We start from the raw sequence: 14075 nt of genomic DNA, 5'->3' as shown, positions 1-14075 counted from the left end.
CTTTATTTAAAGGTTAAAGCTATATGTATGTTCTTGGCACTGAGCTCTGGCAGCTCGCGTTTCCCGCGTTCGTGTGCGCGGCCCGCTCGGCGGCGCAGCCGCGCCGGGGCCCGCGGGCGCCGGGCCGGCAGTGCCGCTGCCCGCCGTGGGGCGGGCTCGGCGCCAGCAGCGCTTCCCCGCCCCGGAGCGCGCGGCCTGGGCCGGGGCCTGCCCCGCAGGTGAGTCCCCGGCGCGCCCTGAGGGGCCTGGGGCGGGCTTGGGCCGCTCCTGTGCAGCTGAAGGAGCCGGAGGAAGCAAAGAGCTCATCAGCCCCTTAGGCCACCGTGTGTGCACGCAGTGCATAGATGCTTGCATTATGCATAACCAACTTAAAAGCACCAGGGTTTTGGAAAAAGGGGAGAGCCCCCTGCTGCATGAGAGATGCTGCTGCGTTTTTAGCAGGAACTGGGATTGTGTGCGCGTTTCGGCGGCTGTGGGAGCTCTCAGGAGGGCTGGGACTAAGCACGGTATGGGCAGAGAGGACGCAGCCTCGCACTGTGCCATGGGCCTTGCAGGTTCGATAGCAGGAAGCTTTTCTTCACTGAAGAGGTGGTTAGACACTGGCATGGGCTGCCCGGGGAGGAGGTGGAGTCACCATCCCTGCAGGTGTTTAACTGGATGTGGCACTCAGTGCCGTGGGCTAGTTGGCATGCTGTTGGGTCATGGGCTGGATGTAATGATCTCAGAAGTCTCTTCCAACCTTACTGATTCTGTGATCCCGTTATATAGTCTAAATATAATGGTAGGACAACTGGGAACATTTCAAAAGTGCAGGAGGGAAGGTTTACATTAGACAGTAGGAAGCATCTATTTACTGAGGGGGTTATTGAGCATTGGAACAGAATTCTTAGGGAGGTGGTCAATGCCTAAAGCTGTTCAAGAAACATTGTCATGGATGTCAATTGTCACTCTAGTTTAACTTCTGGTCAACCCTGGAGTAGTCAGGCAGCTGCACTAGATGACCACTGTAGGTCCCCTGCAACTAAAATATTTTATTCTATATCTTCCAGTTCTTGAAGTCTTTACACAGTAACTTTTACCAGTTTGATTTTGCTTATGCTGTTTCAGGTGAGAATTGTCACCGGAAGCTTTAAGCTTGTTGTTCATAGTATTATGCCTGTGAGTATTCTTTAGTGTTATGAAACTACCTGCAGGAATGCAGGTAACAAAAAGAAGATGCATAGTCATAAGTGTATAACTGACATTTTCGGAGTGATTGAGCATTTTAAAGTAAAAAAAAGCAGAAATAGTACTATAGTGTTTCAAGTTTTACTTTCTGGAGGCCTCACATTCAATAAAATCAAGGTAACAGTGCAGGGAAGTGTGTCATGGTAATGCTGGACAGTTATGTACCCAGTTATGTCACTTTTTCTTGTTTTTTTGTTTGTTATGCAGGTTATATTAAGAGAAAATTTTAAAATGTGTTAAGGTCATTACAAAGTTTAGAAGATAATCCTGTGAATGAAGAGAAGTGTTGGAACTGGATTTTTAAAGAATGGAAGGATACAACGTGCTGAAAGTACTAGGAGAGGGATCCTTTGGCAGAGCTCTCCTAGTTCATCATAGAATCAGTGACCAGAAGTATGTAATGAAGGAAATTAGGCTTCCAATGGTAAGGTGACACAAACATCACCTCACCCACCACTTAAAAAAAATAAAATTAAAAAATCCTAATTCTGGGTGTATTTTTGAAACACTGGACAGTTTTTCTGAGAGTTTTGTGTATTAGACAGGTGTGTGGTTTGGCTCCTGTATAACTACATCTTGAGCTGATGTTGTTGGTACTAAGTGAAGTACATGGTTGCATATTGGGATTTTGGGAAATGTAGCAGGTATGAAGATGCTAAGAATGAAATCCCTGTTTCAACTGATGCCTGTGGCTTCAATTGCCATTGATTTCACTAAAATGCAAATTTAATCTTCAGTATCTAATGAGAAAATTAGTGTTGTATTACTGCTGGTAATTAGCTATTCGTGTTACATTCTCTGCACTCAGCTAAGCTAAAAGTCACAAAATGGGAGGCACTGGCTTTCTGAGGCCCAAGCTCTTTATATGTCTTTATATTGAGTTCATGCAGACTATCAGCTGTTTTAAAGTCAGTGTGTGCTGCTTTGTTGCATAGTTTTGCACTTTTAAAATAGAGAATGTCATTAATTGAATTAGGAAAAGATTCTCTCAAATAAAAAAAAATACACAACAAAATACCAAATGCCCAAAAAACCCAAAGAAGTCTTCAATTAATAATAAACCACAGATTAATGGATGGGGTTTTTAAAGTTTCTAAATGACTTAAAATAACTGAAGAACAATTCTTAAAAATATTTTTCTTTGGAAAGTGAGGTACTTTATATGTGAAAATTTGTTAGTGTGAAATTTATAGTAACTATGTTTATATTTCCAGTCTTCATCTGGTGTTGAGAATTCTAGGAAGGAAGCTGTTCTTTTGGCTAAAATGAAACATCCAAATATTGTTGCCTTTAAAGAATCATTTGAAGGTAAGAATAAAAAATTTAAATTCCTTTGTTTGTTTGAAGTTGCATATTCCTCAGGGATTATTTTTTGTTTATAGTATGTATTATAAACAAAACACATATTTATTGTAACACAACATATAGAATGCTGTTGGAGCTTTCTAGTAAAAAGTATTATGTATAGTAAAAAAAATCAATACATATCCTGCTATTGAAAATACTAATTATTTTTAAATTACCAAAAATTTAGCTGATGGACATCTGTATATAGTGATGGAATATTGTGATGATGGAGATCTAATGCAAAAGATTAAACACCAAGGAAGAAATTTGTTCCCTGAAGACACGGTAAGAAAAGACATTGCTTTGAACCAAGGGAGCTGGAAATCCTTTTCCATGTAAATTGAAGCATGCTGCATAAACCAAATTAGAGATATGCAAACATCTTGATGAAACAAAATAATTTACAGATAGAATTGGAGAATTACTTCTTTTATAGTTTCCAGCAGATTAGGACAAGAATTGGAAGGAGAAAACAAAGAAGTTGCTACTTGTATCTGAAAATTGTTCATACAGTATGAAAACAGTCAAGTTTGTATGCAATTAAGTAGGAATTTTACACAACAATTCAGGCAGAATTTAAAGCATACTGCAAATGGAAAGTGAACAAACCACTCTGGCAAGATAAATAAAGCTAACCAGGAGAATAAATGCCTATTTTTTATGTAGCAGTTAAGCCATTTAGTTTAAACCATTCAGCATGTGCTAACTCCTTTTACCAGGGAAGCCAGAGAAGCTATAAAATTACTTAGGAGTAGGTTCAAAGGGACATTGTCATGAATAGAAGCTACTTCCTGCTCCAGTTAGGAACATCACCTTTGTTAAAGTGAAAGGACCAGGAACCTCAACTAATTGAATTTTAGATTTTTTATGACCTTTAAGAGTTTTCTTTTGTACTTAGAAAGGAACACATTTCTTTTTAGAAACAGTACATTATTTCCATGTGAGTTTTGGTTTTAATTGTTATTTGTTGCTTTGGGTTTTTTTCCTATTTGTCAATTTACTGTGTAACTTTAGTTAACTTGTTTATAAAATGACCACCAGCTAAAGCTCCAGGTAGCAATTCCCCAGGTTCATTATTCCTATGTATTATTAGAACTTTTTGGACACAGGTAATAAACATTCCTTCTGCCATGTTTAAATATAATCTCTTTTAAAGAACTTAGTCTTTCATGCTGGTTGGAGGCTATTATGCTGGAGTTACTTTTAATGCCCAAGTGTTCTGAATATGCTTTTGTTTTCCTATTTTTTCAATCTATTAGTAAAGTATTCATTATATTGATCATTGAGCTGTTATAACTCTTAGCTACTCTTTTTCAGATCCTTCACTGGTTTGTGCAGATGTGCCTGGCTGTGAAGCACATCCATGATAAACGTGTGCTGCACAGGGATATAAAATCCAAGGTGAACAGAGCAAGTTTTGTTGCCATTGATAAACTCTCCTGCATGCAAAAGTTAAACCCTCTTTCTCGTAATTTCCCGTGACTGCGAAGTTCTGTGGTTTTTATTTAGGCCTAAGAATATATAATGTAAATTAAATTGAGTGCATGGGGTGATGTAATACTGTGGGTGTAAACATCATCTAAGTATGGCTATATCCTTGATATCCACATGTAGCACTAATTGCTTGTGATGCTGCATATAACTTTAAAGAACCACAAAACTATAAGAAAAGTGTATAGATTATGCAGTTTGCAAGTATCTTCCCTCACAATTTTTTTTATTCTCTTCCTTATCAGAAAGAGGGAATTTCAGAAGAATTTCAGGAGCCATGCTTTGAGTATAGCATAGAGATCAAGACAAGTCTAATTTCTGATTCTTCCTCTACTGATGCTGGGACCTTAGCCCCACAAGTCTTTCTGTTTTGGTAGAAGTATTAGGAAATACAAAGACAAAATATCAGAAGTGGTTATTGCTGTGTTTTCTGTATATCCAAACTGCAGAAATGATTAATTGAAAAATATTTAAATATGTTAATCTTTGCTCTTGAAATGCAGAATGTCTTCCTCACTCAAAGTGGAAAAGTCAAGTTAGGAGATTTTGGATCTGCACGCCTTCTTGCACAGTATGTGGACATCCGAACTGATCTCAGCAGTGTCAAATTTTATTTTACCATTGACAAACAGTACAGAGTTCATAAATCATTACTTTTCACCTGGCATTTCTTTTTTGTTGTTTCATAGTCCAATGTCATATGCTTGCACCTATGTGGGAACTCCTTATTATGTACCTCCAGAAATATGGGAAAGTCTGCCATACAACAACAAAAGGTACTCGTGTTTTCAGTGGTCACAAATAATGCCATACTGATGAATGGGGTTTTTTATTGCTATCTCAGTCTAGCTATGTGGCTTATCCATATTTCTTTCAGAGAAGATACTGAGCTGCAGAAAATTTACAAAGAGGTAATTACATTTATTTTAAAATTATAGTGCATAAATTCCTCTTTTCGTAGATAACTGAGAGCACAGTATCTTCAGTCCTAGAAGTCTGAAAAACAGTGTGCAGACTTCTTATTGTTTGGTAAATACATACATACTTGTGTATATGCTTGTAAGGGTGTATATATCTACAAACATAGGTTTGTGTTTGCAAATTTTTGCTGGTCTTATTTTTTTGAGGGATAGTTGTTTGGATGATGGTTGGTGGATGATCTTTTAACTTCTTCATGCCAGTCCTGATAATGTAAGGATAATGGCACAGAATGGATTACTTAGATTTACATTGTCCAGTTATTCTAGTCCTTATGCAGGAACTGTAATTGATTTTCCAGGGTAAGTAAGAAACCTTCTACAGGTCAAGTTGTTTCCTGCTCTTCTTGCAGGAGAGGCTTCTGTTGCTTCTTGTGCAAATGGCAGTACTCACTTTTGGTGGAAAATGATGGGGTTTTTTCTTAGTAGGAGAATTCTTTTTGGCAGGGCCAAAATTCCAGCTCTCAGGATTATGTGGCTGCCATTTGATGTTAAGGGACATAGAATACAAAGGCTTTCAAGTACAGAAGGATAAATATTGTTGGAGCAAATTTATTAAGAGACATCCTAGGAATAAAAGGCCAACTACAACCGTATGACAGTCATCTTTTTTTACATTAGGGTAGGATAAAATAAGCAAGAACATTCCCACAGGAGAGGTTAAACACATAATTATATTGTCTTTTATGGTTACATACATTTATTCTTAGCTTATTCAGCTCAGTTATGTACACAGATTAAATCTCATGCTTTTAAGCAAGATGTTAAATTGTAATTTCTGGCTCAAAATTTTTCATCTCTCTCTATATCTACAGTGATATATGGTCTCTGGGGTGTATTCTGTATGAGCTGTGCACTCTAAAACACCCGGTAAGTACAGCTTTATTGCCATGAGAAAAGTGTTGGAATTCCTTGAAACTTAATTAGCAGTTAGCTGTGCAATAGAATTGACTGAAGTGCTTGCTGCTGCTTCCAAAAGAGGGAAGTATTGCTCCACCCTTCCTATGCCTCCTCCACTATATGCTTCTGTTTGAGCAGTTCTTAGGACCTACTGGACCCTTCTGTAGAAGACTCTATTTTCAAATTTGTTAGAAAACAATTGATTTTTTTAAATTGGTTAATTTTCATCAATATCAGTGATGTGATCTGGGCGTATTGAGTCCGGCAGCTGCCAGGCTGATTGCAGATACCTGCAGTTGCAAAAACATTGCATTTTACAGCATCCAGACACAGGACATAGTGACAAAGACACTCAAAATCTTTGCTAATGAAAATATATTGTGTGCAAGCATAGAAAAATGTAGTAAGCAATAAGCATTTTTGTCACTTGCATCAGAGATACACCTTTGTTTATTCTTCAAATCAAACAAATCACTGTCCAAGCACCATTCTCCTGTTGGAACAGCGTGGACCTTGATGAATGATTCTGTCTTTCTGTCATTTCTGGGACACTGTATTTTACAGTGTTGTTGCTGTGTTTCTTATGTATTAACATCCTCTGGCTTCTCTGTACAGACATGTAGGTAAAATGACAGCCCTTGTTAGGATATGTTTGTTTTGCAGGAAAATGAGAACCTAACTTAGAGTCATTTTGTTTTAGCTTTTTATAAGCAGCTGTTTCCTTTCATTGAGCTAATACTGTATCTTGAAATTAGAAAATCACAGAATATTCTGAGTTGGAAAGGACCCACAAGTATCACCAAAGTCCCAGCTCCTGACCCTGCAAAGGACAGGCCCAACAATGACACATATGCTTGAGAGCATTGTTCACATCCATCCTGTGTATCAACAAAAGGTTCTCCACAGCTGCAAGTGCTCACTGTGCGAGAGTGTAGAAGCTTACACTGATGTGACTGGGTGATAAGGGAGCCTGTGCATAGGGATGTGTTAGCCTAAGTAGATCTCTGGCAAGTCTTTGGCAGTGTCATAGCTATTGAGGTAGAGCTCAGAGCTGGGGTTCCAAGGAGGGGAGTATTCTTATTAGCAGTGTTGAAATGTTATGTGTCTGGTTTGATGTGATGGTCATGTATGTTCTTGCATAATCTATCAGAGTTGATACAAAAACATGACACTCCATGGGTGCTTGGCACCCTGCAGCCAAGCCAGTGGGGTGTCATCAAAGAAACTTCCTGCATGGGAGCTAGAAGTTCTCAGACATTAGATTTGCAAGAGGGTGTTTGTATCTTTACAGGCTATTTTTGATGATTTTTTTTTAATCAAAGTCTTCATATTTTCAAGCTTATTGTTTCACTCTTGCAGTTTGAGTCTGATCTCAAGTATATGAACTGATGAATTTGATTTGTGTATAAATGAAAATCATAAATTTATAGGAGTAATTCCTATCTGCTTTTCACTTGTAGAAGTTAAATTATGTAATTATGTCAGCTACTTCTCACCTTATGCTTGAACTCTGTGCTCTAATATTAATTTATTTTTAATGCAGTTTCAAGCCAACAGCTGGAAACAACTCATCCTTAAGATATGCAAAGGGTCCTATGATCCACTTCCATCTCACTATTCTTATGAGCTTCATTACTTAATAAAACAGATGTTTAAGAGAAATCCCCAGAATCGTCCATCAGCCAATACTATTCTTGCAAGAAGTTGCCTAACCAAACGTGTGAAAAATTGTTTGCCTTCTGAGGTATGGTGTATTCTTTGTCTCTAGATTTAAGCAATGCTATCTACATTTTGGATACTAAATCCTTTTCATTTGTAGTTTGTTAGTGTAAAACTATAAAATATAATGTTGTGTAGGTCCTACTCTAAAATTCATACAGTTGTAAACTTATCAGAAAACCTAAGTTTTTATAAGTGTCCTTTTGAAAATTAAAGTATATATTGACCTGATGCTAAAAAAATTAGATATTGTTAGCTGGAACAGTACACTTGTATAATATAGTATATTGCATATACTATTTTTAACAAATAGTATATACAATAATTTGAAGAAGTTTAAAACAATACTTGCATCTCTTCATACACATTGCAGATTGCAAATGAGTTTGAGCAGGTATTAAAGGAAACCAAGAAACCTGAAGGCAATGCAGCAAGACAAAAGAGTAAGTCAGTAACAATTTTGTTGATGTAAGGAAAAAAAAATTATTAAGAAATATAAGATCTTAAATACAGCTATGAAACATTAGCATTATATGTCCAAATCTACTTTTGATTATTTCAGAATCTAATATTACTCAAATGGAAAAATGCTTGGAGGGTGTAAATTATATTTCACCATAAGTGGAGTGCAAAGCTGCAATATATTTATTGTAAGTCTTAAGACTTGTTCTAGAAATAAACTTTTCAGTTTTAGAATCAGCTTAAAAAAACCTTTTAACAGTGGCATGTATTTTAAATATGATAGTTCTTTCTTTCCCAGAATATGGTGAAGCAAGTTATGTTCATTATTTGATTTTTAGAGAGAGAATGTTGGACTTTTTTCTTCTGCAGAAATTTAGCTACAACACGGTTAGTGCCCATTTGGAATGGAATAGTAGCAGGACTCTGTTGAGAATGAACTGTATTGTCAGAAGTGTGAAGAAGGTGTCACATAATTGTCATTCCTTGGTTCAGAAGCATTGCTGTTACACCTCTGGAATACCACTTTACTATAAATGTTTGCTAAAGGTGTTAACTCTTGCATTAACTCTTGTTTGTTAATGTGTCAGGTCATGTCATGGCTGGTGGAAGTTCAAACAATAAGACAGAAAATAGGGTAAGTATTCAAATATAAATAAAACTTTTCTATAATACAGAATCTTCTAAATTACTAAAATTTAGTAATTTAGAAGATTCTGTATTAGAGAAAAGTTTTTACAGAAGATTATTCCTATGCTAAACCATGAATCAGTCTATTACTGTTCAAATTGCAGTTTTCCTGTGTTTCCCACCATGCTTACTATTTGATTCTTCCCATGTTTAGTTGAGTTCCAAAATTGGTTATTTTATAACCCTTTCAAAACAAAACCCAGACAAAAAAAAACTTCTGTTGTCTTTCTAATTTATATTTTTTTAATACTGCAAAGGATTATCCATTTTCTTTGCTTTTGGGACACATTCAGAACTGGCTGCTGTGGAAACAGTCTAGTCTGGACATAGTTCTCACCAGGTTTTAGGGCACATAAGAGATTTCAGGAGAGAAGAATTAAGTCACAGGTGGCCAAGATGTCCCCTATAGGTACATTACCATAGCCTGACTCAGCCATATTCTGTATATTTTTAAAAAGCATGTTACCCCGGGGCTTATTTTATTTTCTTTTCATAGACCTGTCAGTCTGAGAAGTTTAATATTTTGGTGTGTCTTGTTTTGCTTAGGAATGTAAATAATTTATATTGTTTGTGTTTTTAAATGTAAAATAACCCCAAATGACAATTGACATCAAATAACTACCCATGTGCTTAGCTTCAGAATCTGAGGTTGTCTGTCTTGGGCAGTCAGTGTGAAATACAGTGCAATAACAGGTAGTGTGCAATTGCAGTTGGCTTCACAATGTTAGTGGTTTAGTTTTCAAACCTTCCAATCTTTGAGCCAGGTATTTTATAGCAAAACTGAAATAACTAATGCCATGTTAATATGACTGCTTTGTCTTCCTTGAAACAAGGATAATAATTAATACAGTCGTTACTCTTTTAAAGCGAAGGAAAGATGAAAGTAGCAATCAGAGCCCCTTAGAAAGGAAATATGCTGAGTGTTTGAGTGAAGGCACAAGGGAACAAAGGAAATCTTGTCAAGAAGGTAAGTTTTACAGTTTTAAGGCTGATGCATTTCCTTCTGTATACTGGTATCTACATGTCAGTGATACAGCCATTTAAATAGGTGGCTCAAACTAGTCTTAGGTAACTCAAGACAAGAAAACCATGCCACCATCAGTTCCTTCTGCTAGTACATTGATTCATACTGCTTATCTGAGATTAAAAAAGAAAAGTAAAAATTCTCCTGTCGAAGTAATAAAAAACTACTTTGAAAACATTTGGAATAGAATAAATGTATGGAGAACACCTTCTAGTTGAGATTTGAACCCATAGAATCAAACATCACTGCTAGTTAAGTGATTCTTAGTACTACTTTGCTTGGACAGGGCATTCTGGACATGGAATCAAGTTAGATGCTGGTTATTGTGGGTTTTTTTTGTTACAATTGTAATATCAGCTTCTGCTGTCCTGCCAGGAAGTACTGATCTGTCACACGCCCACAGGAGGCAGTGGGAAAAGAGGATATCCCATACTGTGCTGGATGTCCTGGAAAATGCATCCTTGCTTTCTTCCAGTTTTACACCTGAAGAGACTGAAAGTAAGATTTAATTAAATGTGCCTTTAATTCAAGTAATGTCAGTGATTCTTTACAGATTTTAAAAGCCAAAATTTCACACAGCATGTTTAAAATTATGTTAAAATAATTTAAAAATGTTTCATTAACAAATCATCAAAAAGTTCACTGTGCTGAAGAGAATTTCTTTGTGTTTTTGTGTAACAGGAAGATTGTAAAGAGTGATGAAACCAACAGATAACATTAGCAACCCTAAAATTATAATCATCACTAAGGAATTATCCTACGGTCCTCTTTTTAATACATCATTTGTGGAGGTAGCAGTGAGGAATTAATTTGGTGCAGAATGCAGCCATCTGTCTTTCAAGTGCAGCATACTATTGGAGCATAAAACTTCTACACCTCTACTTTTGTTGTGATTTAACATACAGGTTAAGGCCAATGACAAGAACTATCACTGATGTACCTCAGATGTGAGGCAGAGACTTTTCTTTCTTTTGATTAAAACACTTAAACTTGAGAAAAGTTTCAATTTTTAAATGCCCCTCACTGATGCAATTGTTATAATTATTTAATGTGATTCTGGAGATGTGTTCTAGGTAAATATGAATAAATGCTGTGGAAATAAATAATCAAGATATTAGTAGTCAGAAAATTCCCAAGCTGCAGTGGGAATGTTATGTGATAGTTATGCACAGGGCAAGGGGAGTGCACAGAGGAATGCATGTGTTTAAGTGTTTTGCTATTAAAAGGCACGGCAACAGTGTCAGGCTTCATTTTGAGAGTTGCAGAGCCTCAGATAAGCTTGCTGAGACTCTGCTTCCTCATCCCTCAACAAGTTCCTATGGGCTCCCTGGCCACAAGGAGATTCCACTGTTTCCTTATTTTGTTAAGAGGACAGTGGTGTGACAGATGGAGTTAGCTAGACTATTTTCTTCCGATTTCTTCCTGTTTCTCATGTGTCTCTTGAATGTGACCTTGAATGTAATCCACACTGCTAATGCAATTTTCTGTAAATTATGTAAATTCATTAATGATTTTATATCCAGGTGGTGGTGTTATAAACTACAGTGAAAATAGGCCACGGAAGCAGTGGAACAAGGAACCTCCTCAGACCCTGATGGACATGCTCTGCAATGCAGATATCAGCTTAGCATTTAAAACATACACAATTTATACACCAGGTAAATCCCCATTTTGTGGGCAAACATTTTTGCAAACAGGTTTGTTAATAAAGGCTTTTTCTTCTTTTTTTTTCATACAAAGCTCCTCTGTATATAGATCACACACCTGAGCTCATATCACAACAGGCTAGATTTTGGGTTTTTTTAAGTTTACCAAATGAAACGTGGACTTTAAAAAGCCAAGTTTGGAATTCATGAGTGATTGTACATCTCCACTACAGCTCTTTGTGATGGACTTTCACTTGCAGCTCAACAGCTGAATGAGGTCGTGACAAAACACAGACACCTGCTATGTGCTCCCTCCCACTGAGCTGTGTGGCGTGTGTGTTAGGGAGATGCAGGAAATGCACTGTAACCCCATCAGCTAAATCCCCCCTCTATAAGGCAGTGGTGCCCCCATTTGAGGGCAGGATGGTCAGCTGAAGAGAGTCTACAGATGTGCACAGCCACAGTCACAAATACTTGCTTTGCATTTCAGTTGCCTTACTAGTTTATCTTCCCACCTAAAACAGGTAACAACTTATCCTGGAATCTGCTACAAACTGGGGATGAATTAGACTATTTTATATTTATACTCTTAATAGTTTTACTTTAAAAATTAAAATATTTTGATGACATTTTAATTTTTATATTTTCAAAGCTTCTGAAAACATATTAAAAGGTCCACTTTCTGATGAATGCAAAGCATCTGATGAAGTGGATGGTGAGAATGAAGCTGTTGTCATACATTCTGAGAGACTTGAACCTAGATCTGATGAAGATGACACGTAAGTACAAGCGATGTCCTTGCATTTATGTTTTCTTTGGTTCCTCAAAGAGATTTTTCCATAACAACATTCCCCTGAAAAAAAAACCAAACAGTATTTTTCTCAGCATCTAAATTCACCCCTCTCTTATATAATGAAATTGAAATTTAGTAGCATTTGATATCTTACAATGTATGAACAAAAATGCTGTGATTTTTGGATGTGTGTATGTTTTGGGGGTGGTTCTCAGATTCTCAGAATCTCAGTTTGTGTCACTGTTTATTTTTGGGGCATCTAGAGATGACTACATAGGCCTGTATTGCTGCAGTTCAGCTGCAGGCTGTCAATTACCAACACATTTGCAGTCTCTTAATATATTAATTTGTCTTTGCTTTTGATGAAACTTACTTTTGTAAATTCCATAGAGAATCATAAAGAACCCATATTGGTTCTTTAATCACAGTGGGGCAGGAAGTAAGTCTCTTGTGCTGATATTTTTAACATAATTTATTCTAATTACAGGGTAATTTTTTTTTGGGGGGGGGAAGCAATTAAAGATTTATAAAGTTGTATTTTGCTTCTCAAAATAACATTTTCTGAAATGTATTTTTAGGGACTTTGAGGAAGATGACCCAGACTGGGTGTCAGAACTGCAAATGGTATTAAAACAGAGTGACTGAAAACCTGAATTTACCTGCAATGAGTGAAGTTAGGTGTGCTGGTATCCAAGTTGTTATTAATAACTGGTTATTCATTAAATATTTTCAGTAAAAAAAAAAACTGAGTGGGAATGTTTTCTGTATCACAAAGTGAGGATGGAAAATGCACAGTAAACTTTTTTAGAAAGAACACTTGCAGCTAGCTAAACAAGTCCATGTATTAAATATGTTTGGAATTGGTAATAGCTTTGCAGAAATGTTCAGTCAAATGATAGCATTGTTCAAATTGTCCTCTTGTCATATTTCAAGGAGATGGTGTAGCACTCTGAGAAGGTGTAAATGTACATAATGAAATGCCACATTGTGGTGGGGGGGTTGATGCTGGGTAGCTAGTGCCACCAAAGCCTCTCTGTCACTCCCCTCCTCAGCTGGGCAGGGGAAAGAAAATTTAATGAAAGGTACACAGATAAGTACACAGAGGGATCACTCACCAATTACTGTCACAGGCAAAACAGATTTGACTTGAGGAAATTTATTTATTACCAATCAAATCAGAGCAGAGTAATGAAACATAAGCCCAAATCTAAGAACACTTTTCTCCTACCCTCCCTTCTTCCTGGACTCAATTTCCCTTTAGTTTCACTCAATTTCACTGGTCAAGGACGAGCCCATCAGTGATGGTGGTGGTGCCTCTGGGATAACAGATCAGAGAAGGGGAAAGAGGGGGCATGGACGGGACACAGCTGGGTGGATCTGTCTTGGAACTGTCTGGCATCGGCTCTGTCAAATGTGGGAAGCTTCTGGAAGGTGCCACCCCTGTAGCTCCTCTCAGCTACCGAAACCCTGCCACACAAACCCAATACATGTATAAATGATCCTTGAAAGGCATATTATGGGAAACATTTAGCTGTGATAAATAGTTGAGACTTTAGTCCGTGCAATTATTAATCTCCTGAAAATTCTTTGAAACTGAACTTTTGCCTTGATTCAGTGAAAAGAGTATTTTATATGGCACTGCATGTGTGAAAGGAAGCAAATGTATTCATGAATAAGGACAAATTTTCTGACTTTGATCAGAGATACACTCTTGCTTCAGAGAGTGCTGTCAAGTCTGGGCTCTGTTCTGGTTACTGGGTAATAAATAGACACTTTACAAGAAAAATGTGGCAAGAGAGTGC

General features: G+C 37.1%; 1 protein-coding gene across 5 annotated transcripts; it reads left to right on the top strand.

Moving 5' to 3' along the window:
• The first annotated feature begins 184 nt into the window (after positions 1-184).
• NEK3 (NIMA related kinase 3) lies at positions 185-13018 on the top strand. Of its 5 annotated transcripts, none has more exons than XM_085578445.1 (16): positions 185-218; positions 1435-1620; positions 2442-2535; positions 2762-2859; positions 3892-3975; positions 4569-4636; positions 4755-4841; positions 5858-5912; positions 7486-7686; positions 8035-8104; positions 8711-8757; positions 9678-9777; positions 10210-10332; positions 11358-11492; positions 12133-12259; positions 12852-13018. In XM_085578445.1, exons 3-16 carry the CDS (start codon positions 2493-2495, stop codon positions 12916-12918), a joined length of 1305 nt encoding a protein of 434 aa, XP_085434571.1. In that variant the 5' UTR covers positions 185-218; positions 1435-1620; positions 2442-2492; the 3' UTR covers positions 12919-13018. The 5 variants fall into 5 exon arrangements, with proteins under 5 accessions (XP_085434571.1, XP_021382275.3, XP_085434565.1 ...); XM_021526600.4 differs by having other exon boundaries at positions 1435-1651; XM_085578439.1 differs by having other exon boundaries at positions 185-506; positions 1435-1651.
• Positions 13019-14075: the final 1057 nt, after the last annotated feature.

This window comes from Lonchura striata, chromosome 1, assembly GCF_050655825.1.
Source record: "Lonchura striata isolate lonStrDom1 chromosome 1, ASM5065582v1, whole genome shotgun sequence".
Taxonomy (NCBI): domain Eukaryota; kingdom Metazoa; phylum Chordata; class Aves; order Passeriformes; family Estrildidae; genus Lonchura; species Lonchura striata.
The sequence above is the reverse complement of the archived record's forward strand: the minus strand, read 5'-3'. Positions and strand labels throughout refer to the sequence as shown.